We start from the raw sequence: 27808 nt of genomic DNA on the forward strand, positions 1-27808 counted from the left end.
AGATTATATGCATACTATATAGAACATACTTTTTTAGCAGTCGTGAAGTAATTACTTATTCAAATACTTACTACCTACTCAAGAGAGTGTGTGATTTCAGACGCAGCCAAAGCCTTCTCTGGTACCTAAAATCAGTGTTTTACTGCATTTAGTCTATTTGGTCCCAAAACTGTATTAACAGTCTTTTATCAGCCCAAGATGCAGATGGAGGAAGCAGGGAAGAGCAGAAAGCAGGAGACAAAGTGATGGTAAAATGAGCAGAGTTTATTGAATAATCTTAGTTGTGTGTGTTTCAATGCCAAGACTTCGTCTGACCAGCACAAATACAACAAGTGTTATTATAACACAAGCAATAGTGGTGTAAATTACTGCTTCACAACATCATCCTATGACGTTAAACCCTTGAAATGGAGACATTCTCTTATATCTTACTCATGGAGACAAATAACCACTTGAAACTGAAAAACAATACAACTAAACAATGGAAAAATAATAAAGTAACTGATCAATGAATGAATCAATAAAATGAGTATATAAATTGTTTAAATGATTATTATAAATGATTACGATTTAATTGAATAATAAAATGATTAGAAAAATGAATCAAGCATAAAAAAGAAAGAAAATAAAAAACAAATGTATAGTTGTGAAGAATCCTTGGACCCTTCACCTTTAAGAGTAAAAAGACCCTTTACATTTGGCACAACTGTGGTTACACCAGCCCTACAGCGGCTGTATATGAAGCCAACTACTGAAAATCTGCTGAATATTATATATCTAGTAATCTAGTCAGGTTGTGTTCATGTGATTAATTTGTCATCATAACTAACAAATAAAAAAATAAAAAAATAGGAATAGCATACAGTGGTCCCAGAAGGTTTTTGGACAATTAAGGGGGTTTTCACACCTGAAAGTCCACACCACGGTCTGAACCAAAGTTCATGTTTTGATAAATTGTATACATTCGGTTAGTTTTGGTTTGGTTTCACATTGCAATTATGCGAGCGCACTATAGAACTTTATATGACGTACTTGCGTCCTGCCTTCTTTAAGTCGCACTTAAAAAAAATCTCCATTTAATTGCATTAGAAGTGCAATTAGCAAACAAAAGATGCTGGAGCTCTTCTTAGCAGTAACTTCACTTTTCAGAGACACCATTTCAAACATTTTTTAGTGATGGTCTCTAGGGCCCGTTTACACCTGTTATTAATGCTGCCTTCACATGTTATCAGAATCAAACTCGGAAATAAGAGTTTCAGTTAAAAATTTAACATGAAAGCCCTGTAACTGGGAAGCTCGGAATAATTTTGATACCCATTGATACTTATTTCATCCATTAGATTGAAAGATCTGAAAAAGCCCATACATTTGCCCACCCATAGACCCTCCCCTTGAAGAAATCAGGACAGAAGTGGTTAAAAGTGGACAAAAGAGGTGGATTAAAATGTCCTAGCAGAACCTTAATCAATATAGTTAAATAAATATTACATATTCATTACACAAATTTTGAGAGCCATATATTTTTTCTTCACTTTGGAGAATACCTATAAATGTTTTAATATCTAGAAACTTAAACCTCATTTTGTGAAATGTTTTGAAAAGGGTATGTGAGCTATATTTTTTTAACTGACACTTGTTCTGACATTTTATTACGTAACGTGTATACATTTTTAACAGAAATTATTCATCCTCTTGTTCAACATCACACAGAAACACTGAATTATCATAAAGCACAAATCCAGCATAGAGGGGTTCAGTGAATGTGATGTTGAATGTGTACAAGTGTCTGAGTGCGTGTTTGTCAGTGATGCCGTAGAAGGACAGAATACCGGCTGGCTCGTCCACATACACTCCTGCTCTGGTATAGGGAGGTGATGGGTCAGGTATGCGTGTTTCCTTTCTAAGATGCCAGACAGCCAGTTTCTCCCTAAAGAAGCTCAGAATCCAGGATTTATCACTGTCTGCAAACACACAGTCATTTCTATTTCCTTTCCTTTTGATTCCTTTATATGCCACTGCCATATCACCCAACCCAGTCCATTCAGCCTCCCAGTAACAGCGTCCAGTCAGACGCTCTTTACACAGAACCTGCGGACAGCCGTCATATCTAAATCGATGATCAGGATCTGCGTCAAATCTCTCTGGATGATCAGGATGTGACATCGGTTCTTTATTATATACCAACTTTTTGTTGCCCTCTAAAATGGAGAGACGATTGTGTACTGTGTTTGGATCCAATGTGAGACGACAGAAATCTGGACACAAGAAAACAACATTAATAAGACCCCAAAATATGTTCAAGAATCAGATTGGCCTTGGATCTACTTTTCGGCTCCACATCAATATTTTTGACAGCATATAAACAATCAAAACATTTTATATTTAAGACCTTATTCTGGTCTATTGTAAAATGGTGTCCTGTGAAGAAAAGGCATGTGTGTAGACCTACATTTTTGTAGTCCTCCTTTAATCATGGTCTCTCCCCCGTGATCCAGACTGTCAAAAAAAAAAAAAAAAAAAAGCATAATGTGCCATATTCTATTAATCTGACTCACCAAAAAAGAAGAAATAAGTCTTAAAAATACAACACAACAAATTTTCACTCATGTCTATGCTAATAACTTGGTCTTGAAGAAAAGTATTTTTTCATCTGATTCCGTGGCTCATGACAAGTCGATTGCACCATATGATGTTATTTTCTGTCAAGAATCTTTCCACCATTTTGATGTTTTGTCCATTTTTCACCAACATTTCTGAAATCATATTCAGACTGTGCTAGCAAAAAGAGTCAAACAATACCAAATTGTCCCATGTTAGCCATTTTGGGCATTGACCATTTTGAATTTTGTCATAAAATGCTGTATTTTATGAAAGCTTTAGCATATTGTTACGAAAGCTGATTTGTGTCTTCGGCACTATGACCTGAAACAACCTATGATGTTTTGGGCCGGATATAATAAAATTGACAAATATGCTTATAGCGTTTGCGAATTTTGTTTAATAGCCATGAATCTCACCTTGTTCTATTCCTTGGGTCCTACAGAATCCAGTGGTGTATTTTTCGACAGTCGGACAGTCAGTCAAATTTCGCACAGATCATCATGAATGGTAAATGGACTGCATTTATATAGCACTTTCACAGACCTATGGCCACCAAAGCGCTTTACATAGCCTCACATTCACCCATTCACACACCGACGGCAGTGTCAGCCATGCAAGGTGCCATCCAGCTCGTCAGGAGCAGCTGGGGTTAGGTGTCTTGCTCATGGACACCTCGACACTTGGTCAGGTGGAACCGGGGCTTGAACCACCAACCTTTCGGTTTGTAGACAACCTACATGAACCACTGAGCCACTGCCGTTTTGTTATCTCAAACGGTAACTCTTTGTCAAAGTTGATATCAAGGTAAAGCATAGTGTTTTATGTAATATATTGGCAATGCTAACATGAATCCTTGCCATGCTCGCTTAGCTCATCACTTTGCTTCTGATGCCCCCGTAAATGCTGCTGGCGGCTATACTTTTACATAGATCCTAATAACCCATTTTTTAACCAAATTTGTAGCCACATACATCTGAATGAACTTACACACTGACATTTCATTCAAATTGAGGCCTTGTCCACACTAATACGTTTTCATTTGAAAACGCATCTTTTTCTCTCCGTTTTGGCTTTCCGTCCACACTGTAGTAGTAGTAGCCTTTATTGTCACTTAGTCACAGGTACCAGCGAAATTAGCCATCAACCTGTTCATACAAACATACATACAATATGACAAGGGGGTAGACAGGACAGGAAGACAGGGCATTGAGGAATAAAATACAGCATAACATGAGGAGAGGTGAGGAGAAAAAAAAGGCAACCCCCAGACTATGCTCCTGTAAGGAATACAGTTTGGGAACAGTAAAAAACACCTCAGCAACATTAGCACATAATCAGTACACTCTACAACATGAACACACAAGACTTGCAACAGGGGAGGGGAGGGGAGGGGAGTGGGGCATGGAGGTAACCCAGCAGAGGCAAGCAGCCATCCGGTCCTGCAACCATTCTTGGCGCTGGTCACAGACCCGCCTGTCAGACTGGTGGAACAAAGTGTCGAAGGCGAGGGATGGGGGCTGGGGGATGGTGATTGCATATCTGTATATATGTAAGAGTTCGTGAATGTGTAGGCCTGGAGAGTCGCTACGCCTGGCATCATAATCTAGGTGCCTCACGTCCGCAGGATGTCGATACACAGCAATTGCCATGGAGACAACCTTGATCAGGTCCCAGACAGAGTCAACACTCAGCAGGTGTCTGTGGGGAGTGGGGAACGCAAGAGCGTCTCGCTGCAGTGCTCTTCCGGGGGAGTTGTTGTTCCAACAGCAGCCTTGGCCAAGGCCAGTGCTGGTTGGGGGGCCGAAAGCAGATAAGATTGGGGTTGTTTGGTCTTGGGACTAGTAGCCGCATTCCAATTTACACAGCTCCTGGTCCATTTTGGTCTCCGAAACGATCCATTTGCCTTTGCAAAGCTGAGACGTCGTTTTTATTAATGAAAACAAAGCTTTTTGAAAACGCTCTCCAAAGTGGATAACTTTGAAAATGCTGTTTTCGCGCTGTAGTGTGGACTGTAAAGGTATTTAAAAACGAAGACGTAAGTTTAGTCTCGTGACTATATTGTACCAATAGATATGTTTATACCAGTATTATGTGCTATTCACTTTCACACAGTTGCTAAAATGTTACTTTGCACACTCTTCATATCACAGTCCTGCAAAGATGACAGAATTTATTCAGATTTGCTGTCCTGCGGCAAAACATCAGAGCAGTTGCGTTTTAGACCAAACAAATGGTGACTGAGTGCGACCTCGACTCGACACATCAGTGAAAGGCAGGGCTGGACTGGCCATCGGGCATACCGGGCACTTTCCCGGTGGGCCGACGTGCTTTTTGGGCCGATACATCTCATACTCAAACATAATTGTTATAATTATTATTTTTTCTTTTTTTTTAACGGCCCATAAAACTTGTACATCGGCGGCCCATTCGTTTTGTTTTGTTTTGCTTAATTGGCGGCGCTGGGTTAGTGCCAGTGTAATGCACTGGTCAAAAAAAGTCAGCGTTAGTTTTTTTCCTGACAGACCGGCCCATGAAACAGCGGCCGCGTCGATTGTCGAGTTCACGCGCGTGATCATAGGTAACTAAACCTATGCGCGTGAACTCGACAATCGACTACTTTGGACTTCAACCGAAAACAGGATGTAAATACAGGTATTTGCGCTGGCTTAAATAACATCATTTTTATCCATATCTTTCACATCTACTGCAGTCAGATTGACCCGTGTTCACTCTCAAGGAAGCACTCACATGGCTGTGCACTTGTAATGACACATCAAGGATGTTAAGAGGCTAAAAGCAGGGTTTAAACTTGCCCCATTTAAGTCAACAGGGAGCAAATTTTAAAAAGAGGATAACACGGTGTAGGCAACACCGATTTTTGTCGTTGTTCTCTGTATTGACAGCACTCCAAATTGACAAAAAAATGAGCTCAATGTTAAAATTGACCGGAGTTCTCCTTTAAAGCAGACACTGTAAAATGTGTCAAAATATACGTTTTCTGCCCTTCATCAGCTCCAGTGATGATGATGATAGTGAGGAGGATCAGGAGAGATGAGAAAGTGTAGAGTCTGCGGTAAGCAGAACTACTTTCAAAACACTTTAGCTATGAGTGCAGGAACCCATAACCCAGTTACAGATCTGCACATCTGCATAGTTGACGATTACCGCAGTTCACTAGAAATTTAATGAGAGGAGTTTGTAAACCATGTTTTTCGCCAAAATAAAATATCATGTGCTTATCTCTTTCAAGTATAGAAATTGGTACAAAACTAATTCTGAAAGTTTCCTTTATTTTTTAGTGCATTTGTTTTACAAAATATGTCTATTACTGTCATTGGATTAATATTATAACTAATATTATGTAGTAGGTGTAATGTAAATAGACACTGTAACTAAAAGAGGTTTGCATTTTTCTGTTTAATTTGCACACTGAATATGGGTGAGCTTTTAATTTTGAACTCTCAAAGTGCAGCAGATTGATGAATTTAACATTAAAATGCACAAAATTTTCTCACGGGGGGACATGCCCCCGAACCCCCCTAGAAGACCCGAGGTCCACCCACCACAGATTTAACACAAATCCTGTGAGAAACACTGGTGTTGCTATGCCAATGCAGCTTATAGCTTGTTTTAGGATTCATCACTGTGGAGTGTAGTTCAACTGTATTAATAAATGTCAAATTCTTACTTATTTCATATGTTAACTCTCACTCGTTCCTATACTCACTCATTACATGACATTGGTGGTTTTAAGGAATAGGAGCTGGTATGCATATATTTAAGGGCGTGGAAAGATCGGTGGTGTTTATGATCATATAGTGGGCCAGTCTGGGCCAAAATGCCAGGGCTGATTTTTTGTCCCAGTCCAGCCCTGGTGAAAGGTGAGATATTTTGCTAAATAAAATTATCTTTTCAGAAGAATTGCGCGATAACTTTATTATTTATTTTTCCGTCTGTATCATCTCAGTGAGGGTTTACGAAGGTGAATTTAGCGTTTTCCGACGTTTCAGTGTGGACGAGAGACTCTTGGAAAATGCTTGAAAATGCTAGCGTTTTTAAAACGAAAACGCCGTTTTCAAATGTGTCCGAATTAACGTAGCCTGGATTGAGTTGTTTAAACCTTGGATAATCTGATTAAAGCTAAGGTAGGCAATTTTTTTACAAGATTTTTTTTTTTGTTATACTGGTTGAAAGTCTCTCTTCACATCCTGATAACAATCAACAATTAAAGTGGTCTAAATATATAGATAACAATTGAAAGATGGGGGGAAATCTCATTATGAAATAGTTTTTCTTTAGTTCACATTGGCCACAATTATTGTAACGTCCTTTTCCCAAGATAACAGCTCTGAGTGTTCTTCTACAGTATAATGCCTGCTGAGTTTGGAGAACACCTGACAAGAGATCAAAGACCATTCCTCCATACATAATCTCTCCAGATCCTTCAGTTTCCCAGGTCCATGCTGCTGCATCTCTTCAGTTCACCTGACTCATTTTCTATAGGACTCAGGTCAGGGACTGGGATGGCCAAGCCAGAAGCTTCATTTTGTGCTCAGTGACACATTTTTTTGTGTTGATTTTGATCATTTTTTAATCATTGTCCTGATGGAAAATCCAATCACAGCCCATTATAAGATTTCTAGCAGAAATGGTTAGGTTTTGATTTTTTATCTGTTGGTATTTGCTAGAATCCATGATAACATTTCTCAGAACAAGATGTCCAGGACCTCCAGCAAAAAAAATAGGCCCACAACATTGAATATCCAGTGGTATATTTAACTGTGGGCATGGGGTACTTTTTATCCCTGTTTGCACCAAACCCATCTGGTGGGTTTGCTGCCAAAAAGCTATTTTTGTTTTTTGTTTCATCTGACCACAGAAACCAGTCCTGTTGGAGGGTCCAGTAGTGTCTGACAACTGAATTTGCTGGAGTTTGTTTTTGGACAACTTGTGGTGATGTAGGGGCTGTTTGGTTTTTTTGTAGGCTTTCTGACCCCAAGACTCTCAAGCTAATCTCTGCAATTCTCCATCTGCTTGGAGAGTCTTTGGCCACTCAAGCTTTCCTCCTCATCATGCATTAGGGCGATAAAGACACACATCCTCTTCCAGACAGATTCATTACATCTTTAGTTGTTTGGAACTTCTTAATTATTGCCCTGATGGTGGAAATGGGGATTTTTTTAATGCTTTAGCTATTTTCTTACAGCCACGTTCTATTTTGTGAAGCTCAACAATCTTTTGCTGCAAATCAGAACTATAATCTTTGGTTTAACTCATTGTAATTAATGATTAAGGGATTTTAGCCTTCGTGTTTATATATACTTTCATAGTGTGTTTATATAGTGTAGGAATATACTATATTTTATATATTATTTACTCATAAGATATTTTACTCATAATAATTTGTAGGGGTGCAAATAATTGTGGAGAAATTAGAGAAAAACATTTATCATAATGTGAGTTTGCCCCCACTTTCAATTGTTTTACTTTAATGAAAGGTTCAAATTTTGTGATTTTTCTGGATGAAAGATCAAAAGGATAAACAATGCAGATTTATTTTCACAGCTGCCTTTGCTCATATTTACCAAGGGTGCCAATATTAGTGGAGGGCACTGTATGTATTTTCATACATCCTCACGCCCAGTAGCAAGAGTTTGGGGTGTGTCTGCTGTAGAAGGCTGAGCCAGAGGGTGTTTAGGACGTGTGGAAAAAGACATTCAGATTTCGTTACAAAAGTGCTAATAAAATTTGAAGACTTATACAAAATAGACAGACAACGTGGTAAAACAAGGATAAACATTGGCATTGTTTTTAAAAGATGGAGGATTTTGATGGAATGTTTGGGTTTCGATCGATATGACGAACTTACAGAGTTTCTTCTTGACAGGTAAGCTAAACGTCAAATTAAAAATATTCCACATATGTAAGAGCTTTTATTGAAAGAAGCCTACTTTTACCCATTGAGACATGTCTTCACTTTAATAGACCCGGAGGTGATGATAATGATGTTTGTGTTGGGGGAGACGTGATGCATGAAAGGCCCGTTTGCAACGGTTGTTTGAAAACATCTTTATTTTTGTAGTTATTCTAAATGACACTTATATCACAGAAACTGCCAACCCTAGCTTTAATGGGAAAACAATAGCAATGTAAATGCTAAATTGGATCGCTTTCTGCTGCTGAAAAAATCTTGAGTGTGATCACATTTTCAGAAGATCTATTTCATTTGTATGGATATGTAAACGTATTCTATGTGTCTTTGGAGATATAAACTAAGACATCCTGTTTTTCCCTGGACAGTCCTGTATTTTGGCTAAATTTTTAGTGTCCCGACTTATGTAAAAAATAGTTTTTTGTTCCATTTCTTCCCTAAATTGTCTTTGCTAGGTGATCATATAAAAGCCAGTAGTAGTCTTCTGTCACGCAAGAATAGCCTAATCAAAGGTAAGCATTCGCTTCAGAATATATTTTGTAGAACAAAATTATCATCCAATCACAATTCATTATTGATTAACTTGCCATTAGTGAAGGCGGGCTATTAGAGAGCTTGGAGCAGATCACGTCAGACACGAAGATGTCAAGCAGCATGTGTTTACAATTAACGGGGATCTTCAAAAAGAGTTTATCTAGTTATTTTGAACAGGAAGTTGTGAAAACGAACTCAATGTAGTATTGCGCTGAATGAGATACACAAGAAGCACTCTCTCAGACAGCGCCCGATCCCGAATTCAGTTCTCTTTGCGCCTGAATGTTCAAATACAAAGTTGTAAATTAAATCTTGCTTAAATACAGTCGGTTGTGCCTGTCCATCCCGTCCCGTAAACCACCATGAGAAATCTGCTCACCCTACATATATCAACTCAGTCCCTTAATTTAAAGTTCATGTAAGGAGTATTTTGTGAATTATCAATAAGAATGAAATCATATAAGAATAGGCTACATTTAAATCTCTAAAAAAAAAAGTGTTCATGTAAACATAGCTAGTGTCCATCATACCAGAGTTTTTCCATTTTGCAGTTTGGATCCTCCATCAGTGCAGTGAGCTCTGAATCTCCAGGGTGATTGTAGCTCAGATCCAGCTCTCTCAAATGTGAGAAGTTTAACCTCAAAGCTGAAGCCAGATGAGAGCATCCTTCTTTTGTCACCATACAGCCAGATAATCTACAATGACAGACATCAAAGGCATAAATATATATAAATGTATATCCCCTCAGTTTTATGACTATTTTAAATTTACCTCAGGTTCTCCAGTTTACAGTGTGCACTCTTCAGTGCATCAGAGAGCAGCTTCACTCCTGAATCTTTCAAGTTATTGTTACTCAGGTCCAGCTCCTTTAGGCAGGAGTTTGATGACTGTAGAGCTGAAGCCACACTTTCACAACACTGATCAGTGAACTTACAGATGGACAATCTAAACAGAAGATTAAAAATTACATCATTGACCCTTATGTAAGAACTGCATTTTGCAATGTATTCAGTGCTTTACAAAACCAAGTAAACACAGAACATTTCCAAATAAGAACATTCTAGAAACATTCTCTGTATGTTTTTTTTTTTTTTTTTTTTGTAACCAAAAACTAACCTTCCCAAAAGGTTGCAGAGAGGGTTCTTTGTAACATCCTAAAGAGAACTTATACAGAACGTTCCCTGCAGGTTATTTTTAGGTTTGACTAAAGTGAACCTTCCCAGAACATTATCCTAGTTAAAGTTAATAAGTTAATAAAATAACTGTTAATTATTTATTTTTTATGTCTGTGACTAAATTTCATATTTTAAAAACCCTAGATTGTACTCAAGTCATTGTTATTTGGTGCTGAAATAACATAAAATCTGGGTTATTGTGGTACAGTGAAACAAGCCGATATGAAATCGTACATGTCAATGGAAAATGTTTGTCTTATTTAATGCTCCATATAATGATTTATGTGCTTGGATTATTTCTATTGATTAAACTACAGCTAAAAAGACATGGTTTGTAGTATTGATGCAGCAGTGCTGGATGATTACTGATGTATAGCAGTAAATGATATCAGAGTAGTGTATATATAAACTTAAAACTTGCTGTAACATTATTCGAAACTGGCAAATAACAGTATATTTGATAATTTCCACTTTTATCCAACAAATCCACTCTCTGTATACTGTTGGTAAAATGTAATAAAATATGCAAAGGAATCTGACAAACAAACCTCAGTTCTTCTAGTTTACAGTTTGGACTCTTCAGTGCATCAAACAGCAGCTTCCCTCCGGAATCTTCCAAGTTATTGCTACTCAGGTCGAGCTCTCTCAATGAAGAATTAAACTCTAGAGCTGTAGCCACACTTTCACAGCACTGATCAGTGAAATTACAACCTGAGAATCTAAAATAACAGTAAATGGTTAATTGACACTTTGCAGAATTCCCATTTAAATAGGAAGGTTGCAAAATTGTTTGATCGTAATGTTAACAAAAAATACACAGAAGATAATAGAGATGCACCGGTCCACCAGCCATAAATCGGAAATGGATGGTTTTTGCTCCAAACACACGATCGGCAACCGGACGAATTTTAGCTTTATTTTGGCGATTCCTATTTCGGACTTGCACACAAACTACATTGCAATCATTTCCCAAAATGTCTTGTGTGGAAATATTACGAGGTCTGTAAACGGGACGTTAACAAAAGCCAATTGTTCAAGCCTAACTGTCTTGTGTTCTGCCATGTCGTGTTGGATACTTTGTCCGTTTTGTTTTAATCTTTCAGTTTTGTTTTCTCTGCTTCCCCTCCTGATTTCCCCAGACAGTTTCTCACGAGCCCTGGTCTCGCTCTCAATCTCCAATCGGGGATTGCCTTTGTCTCTGCTCTGCTTCACTTGCCGCCGCTGCCGCCATACTGTACATTATGATTGCTCCTCTATGCCCAGTCTTTCTAAAACACGTCGATTTCTACAAAGCCCCTCCTTCCGAAAAGCGTATTTTATTCTGATAGGCCTTACCATAATCGTGATATCAGAGTAAAGAAGTTAGGGGAACGTTCTGAGAACTTACTGGGAAGGTTTGGTGAACGTTCTGAGAACTTACTGGGAAGGTTTGGGGAACGTTCTGAGAACTTACTGGGAAGGTTTGGTGAACGTTCTGAGAACTTACTGGGAAAGTTAGGGGAACGTTCTCCAAACCAACAGGAAACATTCTTTTTACGTAAAGAAAACTTCCCAAGATAACCAACAGATAACTTTAGGATATCTGTTCTGGCGGTGTTCTGGGAACCAGAAACCATCTGGGAACATTCTGGGAACCAGAAATTGTTAGCTGGGGCAAAAGATTCAAGAAGAGCTTTCAGTGAGCAGTGTAACTTTCAGTAAAATGTGTTCATAAAGGGGTACAAATTTATCTGATATTCTGAATTGTGACATTCCAATGAGTTTTATCAGTTGTTTCTTCTTTATTTATATATAAAATTAAATCATGCTGTAACATTATTAGAAACTGGCATTTCCACTTTCATCCAACAAATCAACTCTCAATATACTGTTGGTAAAATGTAATAACATATATATGCAAAGGAATCTGACAAACAAACCTCAGTTTTTCTAGTTTACAGTTTGGACTCTTCAGTGCATCAAACAGCAGCTTCCCTCTGGAATCTTCCAAGTGATTGCTACTCAGGTCGAGCTCTCTCAATGAAGAATTAAACTGTAGAGCTGTAGCCACACTTTCACAGCACTGATCAGTGAGATTACAACCTGGGAATCTAAAATAACAGTAAATGGTTAAGTAGGTCCCATTTAAATAGAAAGGTCGCAAAACTGTTTGATCTTTACGTTTACAACTGTTTTTTTGCCTTACACATTTCAAAGCACCATTCATCACCATCATAGTAGATCTCTCTAGAAAGGATTAAAAAAAAACCCACAAAATCTCTAGAAAGGATTAAAAAAACACACAAAATCGCTTAAAACAATACTAAATACAAAACAACGATAATAAACAGCATATGCTAAATAAAAGCAGAGAATATTAGAAACATACACAGTAGCACTACACACTAATTTGCATAATACCGACCGCGATATATAAGGAGAACTGGAGTACTGTAATTATCTCAGTATTCATATACACAGATTCCACCACACTTCTCCCCAAAATGGTCAAATTCAATAGAAACTTGAAAAATTACATATTTTAGTGGCACGCTTACTCGTTATTAATGCATTTTCCATGACATAAAAGGTGGTCAAAAATCTAAAGTTCCCAATTATTCTAATCTCTATGGTAATATAGTGGTGCAGGAATGACATAACTTTGTAGGCAACTGGCACACTGGTTCCCTCGACAAAAACCCTCTCTGTGGGTTCAACAGAAGTTTATGAGACTTTTTGTCTAATTTTCACAGATGAAAAAAACGTATGAATTTGAAATGAAATACAGTCACCAAAAGTAAAAAGCTAAAGTCAGGCTATAAACGAACTACACCACGGTCCCACAACTTCAACATCACCATCACTAAGCCTCCGACAACTCTTAGTTTTTATCTAAAAACATTTTCCCCTAAAGTTTGAGTTAGACTAGATTATAGGAGAAAAATGGGCCTCTGTTGTCCCATTTACCACTTGTAAGCAACTGCCTTTTTCAAGACACGTAACATCTTTTAAAAAAATCACGAGTGGGGAAATACTGATGTATTTTATGTCGTAGAATAAAACTTGAAGCTTGTCTTGAGCTTGAATTCACCACAGACCTGTAACGATCACCAGCTGGAGTTGCCCTTGAGAGCCACCAGAGGGCACTCCACATAAGACTATCATCCACTCTCAAACTACATTTCCCAGAACTCACTGCCTGGACTCATTATCACTTATCACTGATCACTTTCACCTGTACCTCATTCACTGATTGCATTCACCTGTGTCTCATCATCCTGTTAGTCTCAGTCTATATATACCTTGTTCATTCATTCACTCACCGCGAAGTCTTGTTGTACTGTTAGTCTGCATTTCCGAGCATTTTCCCTGGTTTCATGTTTCTTGGTTTTCTGGATATCTTGCCTTGTTCCCTGGATTACTCTCTTGCCTCTGGTCCCTGCCTGTTTTGTTTGTTTGTTTATTTGTTTGTTTGGACTGCTTACCTGTGTTTCGACCATTGCCTGTTTTTGGATTACGATTCTGGATAACCCTTAAAATAAAGCTGCATTTGGATCTCTCCCTTCGTGTCTCCGAGCAGTTCGTAACAAGACCTTATTTCAGCCATTTAAAGGCACACTATGCAAGATTTGTACTTTAATATAACAGCTTCAAAATCATTTCGATGGTGAACGAACTCGTTATAAGGCAAATCATCAGCAACAGCGATGCTGACCTGGCGTTCTTGTTGATGGACTTGTAAGTAAATCTCTTATTTGTAAACTTGCTTGCGTTCTATGTTGTATGTTGTTGCGCTTGCTTGCATGTCATTTTTTACGAAGTTGTTCATTCTTCCATTGTTGATAAGACTAGTCCACTAATTTCCAAGTCTAGCTAGCTGTCGATTAGCAGAGCTGTTAGCAGACTTGATTACAAACACTTGTTTCTCTTGTTTTTGCGTTATGTTTTATTGCCCAGCTTGCCTCACCAGCAAGTTTACCAGCTGAACTCATGTGTTGTGATGTGTATTTTTCACGTAGTCCTTTGTCTGGTTCAGGTTTCAGCTTATGAAAACTTATTTGTAGCAAACTTATTAGCTGGCATATTTGTATGAAATCGTGAAACATTACCTTGTAAGTAGACATCTTCGGAGGCTATCTGTGCCTGTTCGATGTCCAACGCTTCCATCCTACTGAACAGGTACTGGTATATATGGGGGAGGGGATCAGGTTGTGAGTGCAGAGACTGCTCTGCGTGAGTGTTATTTACGACAGTAACGTTAAATACAAGTACTCCACAGCGACTCTAGGGGTTGCTGTTTGACAAAAACGGAAAACTGCATAGTGTGCCTTTAACCAAAAAACCCATTGACTTCGGGATGATGGAACCGGAAGTGCTAAAATGCTAACTCATTTCATTTCTGCATTTTGGCCAAGCAGCAACCTTCCTTTCTCTCTCTTAAAACCAGCACGGAAGTGACTTAAACTGCAATTCATCGACTGGCCGCTAGAGACAGGCTGCGAAAGAGAGTCAATCCCATGTTAAAATGGCCAACTTTACAGCAGAAAAAACTGTGTTTACAGCCTGGTGCAAAAAGTGGTTTTGGTCAATATAGCTAATTTTGCCCTTCATGCCAAATGTGAGGGGGCTGATTTTTTTTATAACTCATCCATTTAAATTATATTAAGCCTTAAAGTTCTGCATAATTAAGGGTGTGGCCACTTGAGTGACAGGTGGATTGCTACTACTGTCACTACGAGCCGTTTGTCTGCTGCAGGGGGGCAGATAATATAGATATTTTAACTCACCTGTTTAAATTATATTAAGCCTTAAAGGAGAACTCCGGTTAATTTTAACATTGACATTTTTGTAAATTTGGAGTGATGTCAGTACAGAGAACAACGACAACAATCGGTGTTGCCTACACCGTGTTATCCTCTTTTTAAAATTTGCACCCTGTTGACTTAAATGGGGCAAGTTTAAAACCTGCTTTTAGCCTCTTAACATCCTTGATGTGTCATTACAAGTGGCCAGCCAATGTGAGTGATTCCTTCAGAGTGAACACGGTGAATCTGACTGCAGTAGATGTGAAAGATATGAATAAAAGTGATGTTATTTCAGCCAGTGCACATACCTGTATTTACATCCTGTTTTCGGTCGAAGTCCACAGTAGGCGATTGTCGAGTTCTCCACTGTTGCTTAGTTACCTATGATCACGCGCGTGAACTCGACAATCGCCTACTGTGGACTTCGACCGAAAACAGGAAGTAAATACAGGTATGAGCGCTGGCCGAATTAACATCACTTTTATTCATATCTTTCACATCTACTGCAGTCAGATTCACCGTGTTCACTCTGAAAGGAATCACTCACATGGCTGTTCACTTGTAATGACACATCAAGGACGTTAAGAGCCTAAAAGCTTGCCCCATTCAAATTTTAAAAAGAAGATAACACGGTGTAGGCAACACCGATTTTTGTCGTTGTTCTCTGTACTGACAGCACTCCAAATTTACAAAAAAATGAGCTCAATGTTAAAATTGACCAGAGTTCTCCTTATAATTCTGTAAAGTTCTGTATAATTAAGGGTGTGGCCACTTGAGTGACAGGTGGATTGCTGCTGCTGTCACTATGAGCCGTTTGTCTGCTGTCTGTTAGCGTCACGTCACATCAGCTAATCCCGCCTTTTTGCCCATTTTTGTTTATGACGGTAACGTCACGGATCCGTCGTGGTCCATTTTTTTTTACAGTCTATGATTTTGGCCCACAAAGTGATATCATACCTTCACCAACTTGACTGACCTTCTGGACCCAATTCCGATTTTTTCCATCGATCGGATATGACCCACGAACGTGTAAGCAGAAAAAAAAGGGCATGGATTCCAATGTTTTCAGATCGGTTTCAGGCCATTTTTTCATTTCATTCATATGCGGAAATAAATCAAATATGAATCGGATATGTGCATTTGCGCCTGCCATGTAAGAGGAAAGATCGGATATTCCCGTCAATGCGAGTCGTACTTTTCCAATGACTTTTTGAAACATTTCGCAGTACAGATATATCTATAAAAAATTAAACATCTCTAGTTGACTAGCAGAATATTAATTTCGTTTGTTTGTTTTAAATAAGAGCTGATCTGGCGCTGAAAAGTTTTGCTTTTGAAATCATCCTGAGTGCACGTTGCCATTGTTATCAGTGATGGCAGCTCGTGCACAGACCCGTGTTTCAGTCCCGTCGTGGAGACTTTCTATTCGTTCCAGTGAAATCACAAAATAAAATGCACGCAAACATGTCCCTGCTCTTGATATACAATCTCTAATGAACATAATGAATCTCTATAATGAACCATATGTTTTTAAAACATTTCAGGATTTTTCTCCACACAATTGTATATTATATTGACCCCATTCCTCAGCTGGGATTGTGCAGAGCCCTTTAAAAAATGGCATTGATTTGAACTTCAACGTTCTGGTTGCCGTTGAAGCCAATTTTGTGGAGAAAAATCCTGAAATGTTTTCCTCAAAAAACGTAATTTATTTTCCACTGAAGAAAGAAAGACATGAACATCTTGGATGGCATTGGGATGAGTATATTATTAGGAAATTTTCATTTTGAGGTGAACTAATCCTTTAACAGTAACCGAACTGTCTCCCTCTTCACCGTAAATACGTTCTTCTGGATACATTTTAAGTGTATCATTCTGTATCCAATCATTTGGCCAGATCCCGTGATTTCCTGAGATATAATAACCACTGGTGGTGGGTGAGGAGAGATTCCCTGATATGATTGTAAAGTGCTTTGAGTGTAGGCCTACAGTAGACATATGAAAGCGCTATATAAATGCCTCATTCATTCATTCATTCATTCATAAAGCTGTTTTCCAAAAAGTGTTTTCACCTGTAGGCTAAAGTCTATTCTGGCGCAGTATATTCTATAATGGTAGCCTAATGCTATGTTGGTAGATTGGCACCTGTAGAATTTCCTTTTGTTGAAAGCCCAGATTAAAGTAAAAAACTATTATTTTGTGTAGATCCATGTCTGAGGCAGTTCGACTTCACAAACGCATTTCTTTACACACACAAACACACACACACACATGTTTATTATGTTGTTGTAAATAAATCTTAACCACTAATTCTTATTGCATCCACTTTCTGAAGGCCAAATAATGTGCTGCTTTTGCTATTACATAAAAACACAAGTCTCACAACATGGCGGCCACAAAACTACTACAATAACTGAAGCCACGCCTTCTTTCTTTGCGTATGCATTTGAGCGGCATTATGCAAATATTTCCACCTGACGTGGGTATGCATGGGAGAATTCGATCGAGGTGTTTTAGCTAGGTCTGGATCAGCCTTCTCTTCTAGATAGAATAAATCTTTTTGTGGGAGACTATGTAACTTTGCAGATCTTATACATGCACAAACAGCTACATAACACACTAAAGATAAAGGAAAACAAGAAAAATCATCATATGACTCCTTTAAATCAAAAACAACTGCTCATACTGCTTGTGTGTAGCATCTTTGTTTGGATCGTGATTAAAATGCAGTCGTTGCCTCTAATTTCAAATGGCTATGGATATTTTTAGTTTAAGGCCAGTTTGGCCTGTTATAGAGCAAATAAACAACAAATAAATTTGCTTGAACAAAGAAAAAAAAATCAGCAACCAATATTGAAATCTGCTAATTTTTCTAGTAAACATAACTGGCTATAAAAAAATCATGATCGCTAGAAGATAAACTGTTATTATATTGAGATTACAACTCATTTTTAGACTTCTCTTCCAATCTTGCTAAACTGCTATGGCACAGTGATTACAAAATATATATAAAAAAATGCCACTTTATGACAAAATGCTTACAGGGCTTTTCTGCAGTTCCTCACAGCTGGTATCAGTCTTCTTTTGCCTTCTTCTGATGTGTTTAATTTCTTGGAGTCCAGTTCCTCCAGCGGCTCATCTGACATTTGAATGATGTAGGCTATTGCTGAGCAGTGAGCAGGAGAGAGTTGCTCTGAGTCCATGCCTGATTTCACAAACTCCTGAATCTCTCTGTAGAAAGTCTGATCCTTCACTTCCAGCAGACAGAGGAACAGATTGATGGATTTCTCAGCTGGGAGTTGTTCATCACCTTTAATTTTATCTTTAATATACATTGCGACACTCTTGATGGTATCTGAGTTATTCTCTGTGTGTGTCAGTAGATCCTGTAAGAGTCTCTGATTGGACTCCAGTGAGATGCCCAGCAAGAATCGCAGGAAAAGATCCGAGTGTCCATTCTGCAATGATTCATGAATTACCTCTTTGAGTTTACAGAGGATTACCTCTTTGATGTCCAAAGACTTTTGCTGGCAGTGAAACTCAAAGAAAGCTGCCAGAAACTCCTGAAAGCTCAGATGTATGAAGCAGTAGACTTTCTTCTGATGAATCACAGATTCCTCCTTAAAGATTTCAGTGCAAATCCCAGAATACACTGAGGCGTCAGTGACGTCTATGCCGCTCTCAATCAGGTCCTCCTCATAGAACATCACATTGCCCTTCATCAGCTGTTTGTGAGCCAGTTCAGCAAGTTTCAAAATCATGTCTCTGTTGGACTGCAGTTTCTCTGGATCTCTCTCTTCATACTTCTGATTCCTCATGTTGATCTGAATCAGCAGGAAGTGGATGTACATTTCAGTCAGAGTTTGAGGGATTTCTGCATTGGGATCTTGTTTCAGGATGTTTTGAAGCACAGTGGATGAGATCCAGCAGAAGACGGGTATGTGACACATGATGTGGAGGCTTCTTGATTTTTTAATGTGTGAGATGATAATGCTGGCTTGATTCTCATCACTGATTCTCTTCCTGAAATATTCCTCCTTCTGAGAGTCATTGAATCCCTGAATTTCTGTCACACGGCTGATGTATTTGGAGGGGATCTGATTGGCTGCTGCTGGTCTGGAGGTGATCCAGATGTGAGCAGAGGGAAGCAGATCTCCTTTTATGAGGTTTGAAATCAACACACCCACTGATGAAGTCTTATCGACATCAGAAACTTTCTCATCATCAGAAAACAGTGTAATTCTGATTTCATCCAGACCATCAAAGATGAACACAACTTTACATTCGTCATAAATCTTTGAGTCCAGTTCTTTGAGTTCAGGATGAAAGTCCAGCAGCAGACTGTGAAGACTGTACTGATGATCTTTAATCAAGTTCAGCTCTCGAAATTGAAGCACAAACATGAAATCTACATCCTGATTGGCTTTTCCCTCGGCCCAGTCCAGAATGAACTTCTGCACTGAGACGGTTTTTCCAATTCCAGCATTGCCTTTAGTAAGAACAGTCTTGATGTGGTCTTTCTTCTCACATCCTAGTTTAAAGATGTCATTGCAGTATATTGGAGTATCTTGTGAAAGTTGTGTTCTGGGTGTTTTCTCCATCTTTAAAATCTCATGTTCTTCATTCACCCCTTTAGCATCTCCCTCTATAATGTAGAGTTGTGTGTAGATCCTGTTCAGGAGGGTTTGATTCTCTTGTAGATTGATTCCCTCAAATAAGCGCTCATACTTGTTCTTCATTCTGGTTTTGTGAGTGGTTTTGACTGTCTTCATGGCATCACTCACTGCTTGGTAAGAATCCTGCAGTTCTTCAGTAACATCATTTTCCTCACTGCAAAAGCATCAAAAAGGAAAGAAATTAGTGTATTTAGTCTACACTTCTCTGCACAAGTGTTACACAGAAGTAGCTCTTTCAGGTAGGCTATATTCCATGCTGACATGTCACACGGAAATATATTGTAAATTTATCTACATCTATGCATGTATCCTTTGTATAGGCAAAAATCTCACTTGGCTCCAGGGGTTACTGCTCTATAATGAATATAACAAGAACTCATACAGGGGCATTTCACATCTTCATTTTTGGGGGCATTTATATTCATTTTGTTGGAATTTCTGACCTTGCATGATGTAATTTTACACATCAGATTAGTTTACTTGTTAAGCTTAATTGAGGTATTTATCCTAAACTAGGTTGGCTCTATTGAGATATTTTAATAGTGATATAATTTCACAGCAGTGGCAAACAGTGTTGAAACTTAAGTTAGGGCAAACATGATTGTTACCTGGCTGTCACTACTGAAGGCAGGTCAAGAACACATGGATGCTGCTCGACTTGTGTGTGTTAACTGTGTTGGCTGCGCCCTCAGGAGGACAGATTTGCAAAAAGGCCTAAAGAGCAGAAGCTTGAGCACCAATTGAGGTCTATCTGTGCATGTGCCTGGCATTAGCCAAAGCAGTGATTTAACAATTTTATCCAAAATCTTATATTATATAAATATGTATACCTAATATTGCATGTTTATAATAGACAAAACATCCACTCAATTGAATGTATAATACCCAAATTGTCATTAAAGTAATATTATGAGTTCAGCTCAATCAGTTAAGAGGTTATCAACTGTGGCATAATGTTGATAACCTCAAAAATAAATTTCAACTGGTCCCTCATTTTCTTTACAAAAGCCATAAAAAAAGTTGCTTACTAAACTTTTCTCTGTAATGTTATATACTGTAAAATTTTACAACTTCGTTGCCAACACAATACAACGCCTAAAACCCAATTATGAGTGTAAAATGATGATTTAGACAGCTAAGGTGTAACAGAAGAATTAAAGGAGCTGTATGTAAGAAATGTATTTCAATTAATCATAAAATGGCCCTGATATGTCACTAGACATTAAGAAATCATGTTCATTTCAAATACTTATATCACTGACAACAGTAGTACGGCCAGGATATTGTCATTTAAAAAGTGAAGTTGCAGCCCTCAACTGGTGTTGATGTTGTCATCTTGTGTTTTGGCCTGATGCTCCACCCTCCACTATTCTACCAATCACGAAGTCAGTAGTGTTTCGGCATCCGGGTTGCCAGCTCTGCTCTAGTTACCACTGTAGCAGCTCCTTGTAGCAGCCTACGTTCCTGCTGGATCCTGCAACATATCTGGCAACCTCGAGTCAGGGGGGAGGGGGAGGGGATACAGTGATTGCAGTACCAGTTTTGGCCACAATCTTACATACAGCTCCTTTAATGTGTGAGTGTGTGTGTGTGTGTGTGTGTGTGTGTGTGTGTGTGTGTGTGTGTGTGTGTGTTTAAATAAGCAACCAGGAGTAACAGGTAATAAAAACACAAATTTGGGCCTCCTCTCTTTCTCCTAGAGATACAGAGAGAAGACAAAGCAATCGTTTTGTTTCTTAGCACTATCTGATGTTTCAGGTTCGTGTCTCAAATACTGGACAAATAATCTCACATGTGTTCAGAGGTCTCATTTCCACTTCCGAAACGTATGGGTTGACCCATTGAATTTGTAGACTTTATAGACATGCTGCTGGGACATGGTGCATCATCCTCTTCTCTCCTCTCTTTAGCAGGAGAGTTTCTCCTCTGTATCCATTATTACAGATGCTTTCCTGAAAACATTAAACACAGTACAAGGAAAATTATCTTTTATGAGATTATGCATGAACACTGTGCAAATAAAGTCACCTTTACTGAGGCAGAATCAAAAGCATAGTTTTTAGTGACACTGGGTCTAATTTAGGAAACAAACGTAGGACAGAAAACTGGACGTAAGGCCGTTTCTACACAAAACGTGGCATTTATCAACATGGACATGAGCGATCCCCCACCTTGTTACATTTCTGGTGTTCCTGGTTAAAAATGACCAGCCTACAAAATTTCTCTATATTAAAATAACTCTATATTATCACCAAATATTGGATTCAATCTTGTTTTCTTTCAGTTAGCACAGGTTTTGTATTTCTTTTTGGATCTGATTGATCATAGGCCTTCTTTATCTGAGCTTACGCTCTTCAATTTCTGACAAAAACAACAACAAAAAAACATTATTTCTGGGTAATTTTGCCAATATTGAATAAAATGAAAAATAAATTGAAATAAAATAAAATTCTTTACAATTTATCACACTAGTCTAGCAAATTAGCTCAAAAGGGCAATATGAATAATTAATCATAACTTGTTATAATTAATTATAAATATTTGGATCAGTTAAACGATTCATTTCACTCCAGAAATAAAATTTCCTGATAATTTACTCACCCCCACGTCATCGTTGACTGATAGTTTCGCTAGATAAGACGCTTATTCCTCGGCTGGGATCGTATAGAGCCTTTGAAGCTGCACTGAAACTGCAATTTTAACCTTCAACCCGTTGATAACCGTTGTCTACTATATGGAGAAAAATCCTGGAATATTTCCCTTAAAAAACCTTAATTTATTTTCGACTGAAGAAAGAAAGACATGAACATCTTCGATGACGTGGGGGTGAGTAAATTATCAAGGAAATTTTAATTCTGGAGTGAACGAATCCTTTAATAGAATTAACTTGATGTAGCTGAATTAATATTACAATCAATTAATCTGTTCGTGCAGCGAACACTTAGTATTGATCATCTATCAGCTTTTTATGGCCAACAAAAAAAAACCTCTTTCTTAGCATGTAGCTGTGATCACATTGTTAAAGGGACGTTGATTTACAAGCAGGGACCAGAATCAGAATCACAAGAATGTGCACCAAAATTTTCATAACTAATCTAAACAAACAGATACACACAATCATTATGCATACATGGGTAAAATGGAAAGTGTTATGCTATATAATCAGCAAATATTGGATTCAATCTTTTTGTTAACTTGTTTTCTTTCAATTAGGACAGGTTTTGTATTTATTTTTGTGAAACTGACTGATTGTAGGCCTCATTGATCTGAGCTTTTTTTGGTCAAAAATGACTGTCCATTGAAAATGAATGGGGTAGATTGAAAATAAGAGGAACATTTAGTGTTCAGGAGCATGTTCATCATGTTCATGTTCACATGTGTGTTTGCAAAGATAAAGGCCTCAAACCTTTTTATTAAATTATTTTTTTTTTATCCAAAATTAAAAACTACAAAGCAGTCATCTTTAACTAAATGGACAATCAATATGCATCTAAATATGCAAATATGCATCTCAGTATGCAAACGTTGGTCAAATAATAAAGCTAAAGGCCAGAGGTAAAACTGGAGAACAGGACCTGTTCCTGCTGCAAAAACTGCCATTTGTGTGTATCTCATCCTCTCACAATACAACGTGATTCTAACTAACACTTTTTAGTTAACTTACTTAATGTCTTAACTTAATTGTAAAAATCTAGTAATCTGCACTATTCACATACAATGTTTTGTTTACTAAGAAAACGTCTCAGGTTACAAATGTAACCTTTGTTCCCTGAGAACAGGGAACGAGACAATACGTCATCGACGTTATGGGGAATCGCCTCAGCGTGACCAATGACTGAAGTACCTGTGGAATCCCGCCAATCGCATTGGCTCACGTCAGCCGTGACGTGACACTCTGGGGTGCCCAGGAAGTATAAATAGAGCGCCCAGAGAACATGTCATCCTCTTCGTCTGAAGGGACTGAACAGGCCGAACCGAAAGCATAGCAGGGAGACGTATTGTCTCGTTCCCTGTTCTCAGGGAACAAAGGTTACATTTGTAACCTGAGACGTTCCCTTTCGAAGGGAACCTCGACAATACGTCATCGACGTTATGGGGAACGCTATACCAACGCCGCCATGCTAAGGGGATGCCTGACCACTACAATAAGTCCAGGTAACAGCCCCTACAGCCTACACGTCAGGCTAACTGTACACCTGCTGCTTTAGCTCAAGGTCTGGACACCAATAAGTATATGGAGGCCTCAACAGTACGACTCTCAAATGGAGAGGAAGCCTAACACATATAACATTAAACCTACAACATATACTTGACAGAAAACTAGCTTGCTATTTGCATGAAGGCCTCTGCAGGATGACTCTGAAAGTAGAGGAAGCCTGAAACATGCAATATGTATATGGAGGCCTCAGCAGTATGACTCTCATATGGAGAGGAAGCCTACAACATATACTGACAAGGCTAGCTAGCTATTTACATGAAGGCCTCTGCAGGATAACTCTGAAAGTAGAGGAAGCCTGAAACATGCAGTATGTATATGGAGGCCTCAGCAGTACGACTCTCATATGGAGAGGAAGCCTAACACATATATCAGCAGTACAATAAGTATATGGAAGCCTCAACAATACGACCCTCATATAGAGAGGAAGCCTACTACATATACTAACACAAAACTAGCTTGCTATTTGCATGAAGGCCTCTGCAGGATGACTCTGAGAGTAGAGGAAGCCTGAAACATGCAATACCTAGCGCACATACTAACAATAACTAGCCTACCTGAGCTCAATAAGTATATGGAGGCCTCAGCAACATGACCCTCATATGGAGAGGAAGCCTACTACATGTACCAACACAAAACTAGCTTGATATTTGCATGAAGGCCTCTGCAGGATGACTCTGAAAGTAGAGGAAGCCTGAAACATGCAATATGTATATGGAGGCCTCAGCAGTACGACTCTCATATGGAGAGGAAGCCTAGCACATATACTAACAATAACTAGCCTGCCTGAGCTCAATAAGTATATGGAGGCCTCAGCAACATGACCCTCATATGGAGAGGAAGCCTACTACATATACTGATAAAAAACTAGCTTGCTATTTGCATGAAGGCCTCTGCAGGATGATTCTAAAAGTAGAGGAAGCCTGAAACATGCAATATGTATATGGAGGCCTCAGCAGTACGACTCTCATAGGGAGAGGAAGCCTAACACATATACCGACAAAACTATATATACTGTTTACAAGCTAGCTTATTAAAAAATAAACATATCTATTCTGTTCAGCTATACACCAAGCCCTGATGCAGACCGTCAGACTAATATTCCATCATCATAGGTCCGCTGGGCCTGATGTTACTTTAAAATGGGGAAAGAGGGAAGGCGGGCTTAAAAGAGGAGGAACAAAGCCTATCTGCTCCTCCCAGGGCGATCCTCCTCACGCCTAGACTGGAAATCCTCTCTCCTTACCCCCCGCCTTTTCCTCCTGGACTCGCGCCGTCTCATGGCCTTGCTCCGCACTAGAGGAGGGGCACGAGCGGCGACCGAGTCCCGCTGGTCCTGCCTACGCTCCTCGAAGCGAGGCGGGCCAGGACCCCAGGGGCGTCTGGGTGCGGACCTGGACCGGAGCGGTATACAAGACCTATATGCCGCCGAGCGCGCCTTCGCCTCTCTAAACTTTCTGACCACCGCCTCGACGGAGGTTCCAAAAAGTTCAGAGGGCGAAACCGGAGCATCGAGGAGAAAAGTCCTCTCTTTCTCCCCAATGCCAGCCAGGTTCACCCACAGGTGCCTCTCCGTGACCACCATGGCAGCCATCGAACGACCGATGGCCGTAGCTGTCTGCTTAGTGGCCCGGAGAGCCAGGTCTGTGGTGCGGCGCAACTCGGCCACCGCATCAGGGGACAAGCCCTGACCCTGATCCAGGTCCTTCAGCAGGTCAGCCTGGTACGCCTGCAACACAGCCATCGTGTGCAGTGCCCCACCAGCCTGACCTGCCGCCGCGTACGCCCTGCCATTCAACCGAGATGTGGTCTGAAGGGGTTTGGATGGCAGGGTGGGAGTCCTCAGCGTCGATGCCCCCTCCCCCGCCAAATAGCTGGCGAAGGAATCTTCGATGGGAGGCATCGATGCGTAACCATGCTCCTGCATCGCCTCCACGTTTGCATAACTCAAACGCTGGAAGCGATGAATACGCGAGGAGTATGGTTTCTTCCATGCCTTCACGACCTGAGAATGGAGGTCAGGAAGGAATGGAAGGCTCCCAGGAATCGATGGGGTGTGGCCAGAGAGGAAGCGCTCATCAAGCCTCCCACGAGCAGCTTCCTCTCTTACGCGCTGCCAGGGCAACTCGAGCCTGGCAGTGGCACGCTCCATCACCTCCATTAATTCCTCGTACGCGGGGCAGGAGGGCTGGGCAGGCTCAGGCATCTCAACATCCTCGCCCGCCTCTCGCTCCTCCTGCTCGCCCTGGCTTGACGCCAGAAGAGCACTGCCTGCTGCCCTAGAAGATGCTGAAGATGCATCATCATCGGCCAGCAGTTCACCCTCATCCCGCGCTGACGATTGAGAGAGATTCACCCCTCTCTCAAAATCGTCAGCGAGGTCCCTTTGTGATCTTTGTGATCGGCCTCGGCGCGAGAGGGACCCGATCCGCGGGGCAAAGAAGACTGAAGACTCAAAGGAAGACGCTCGCAGTGAACGCACTCTGCCCCCTCGAGAGCAGAGCGCGCGTGCTCTTCACCCAGACACCAAACACACAGGTCGTGTGAATCACCAGGTGCAAGACACCTCTCGCACGGGTAAACACACTTCCTAAATGTCTTATTAGATTTATCCATCTTACCAACTTACAGCACTCAGTAAACCAGTCCCTGAAGACGAAAAGAGGATGACATGTTCTCTGGGCGCTCTATTTATACTTCCTGGGCACCCCAGAGCGTCACGTCACGGCTGACGCGAGCCAATGCGATTGGCGGGATTCCACAGGTACTTCAGTCATTGGTCACGCTGAGGCGATTCCCCATAACGTCGATGACGTATTGTCGAGGTTCCCTTCGAAAGGGAACCCAAGTTAAGATTAATTGATTGGTTTGAGTGTGGTTTTTGAGGCGGGGAAAATCTTAATGGACTTTTCACTCATTTCCTCCACTTCTGCAGTTATTTTTCTCTGTTTGCATTCCCTCATTTCCCAAAGTCATCTTGAATGTTGAAATTTTAATACAACTGAAAAATTTGAGGGAACATCGCACAAGCTTAAATTGATGTTGATTTTCCTAAAATGTTTTTAGTCACCACTATGGAGATGATTTGGTTGGGCACTTGGAACTTAATTTATACTATTGTAATTCTCTTCCCATTGATGCAGCGATTGCAACAAGAAATCAGTTATTCGGTTTCAGAGAAAGAGAAGTATATATATATATATATATATATATATATATATATATATATATGAATGATGTATAACATAACTATATTTTGTCAATTAATGATCTTTTATAATTTTGTTGCTAACACTTATGTCCTAAACACCTTGTGAAAAATTGTGAAACTTTTAACTGTTGATATAATCCCTCTATATTTGTGACAATCTTGCAGTTGATCATACTTGAGTCACACAGACTTCAACATTCAGCCTGCAAAACACAACAATGGTAACAATTATATTTTATTTAAAGTAAATGATCAAGTACTCTCTACAGTTCTTTTTTAGTTACTAGAACTCTTGTGTAAGTGAACTATACTAACTAAGCATTTGTCAGTACCACATACTATTCCTATTTCACTTGTTTTTTTTAAGGCAATCGGTTTGCATGCTTTTTTTAAGTAAGTCCAACTAATTCGATTTTACAGTGTACCATGTAATTGGTTTGTCATATACGTTTCTGTTGACAATCTCAATCACTCAGATCGCCTGTGAGAGAAGCTTCTCAACACTGAAATTTGTTAAGAACAGGCTAATCTCAGGAGCATTTAAAGGCATTCATGCTAATGGACACAGAAAAGGAAATACTCATGTCTATAGATAATGTTATTAACAAAGTTGCAGAAACCAGTGCACTGCTTAGGCGGTTGTTGATGCTGTAAGGTTTTGCCATTTCCGTTCTGAGTG

General features: G+C 39.6%; 1 protein-coding gene across 2 annotated transcripts in view; it reads right to left on the bottom strand.

The window, feature by feature from the left end:
• Positions 1-236: 236 nt before the first annotated feature.
• LOC307170443 (NACHT, LRR and PYD domains-containing protein 3-like) overlaps positions 237-27808 on the bottom strand; it is a 93948-nt gene continuing 66376 nt past the window's right edge. Inside the window, exons 2-9 of one of the 2 annotated variants that reach the window (XM_079891530.1) lie at positions 21495-21654; positions 18069-19856; positions 12162-12332; positions 10791-10961; positions 9839-10012; positions 9598-9762; positions 2450-2496; positions 237-2255 (exon numbers count right to left, since the gene is read on the bottom strand). In XM_079891530.1, coding sequence (XP_079747656.1) covers positions 1681-2255; positions 2450-2496; positions 9598-9762; positions 9839-10012; positions 10791-10961; positions 12162-12332; positions 18069-19856; positions 21495-21568 — 3165 coding nt within the window. In that variant the 5' untranslated portion in view covers positions 21569-21654 and the 3' untranslated portion in view covers positions 237-1680. The remainder of the gene's footprint in view (positions 2256-2449; positions 2497-9597; positions 9763-9838; positions 10013-10790; positions 10962-12161; positions 12333-18068; positions 19857-21494; positions 21655-27808) is intronic. The other variant, XM_079891529.1, reaches the window with a different exon arrangement.

Source organism: Squalius cephalus (assembly GCF_949319135.1).
Source record: "Squalius cephalus genome assembly, chromosome: 13".
Classification (NCBI taxonomy): Eukaryota; Metazoa; Chordata; class Actinopteri; order Cypriniformes; family Leuciscidae; genus Squalius; species Squalius cephalus.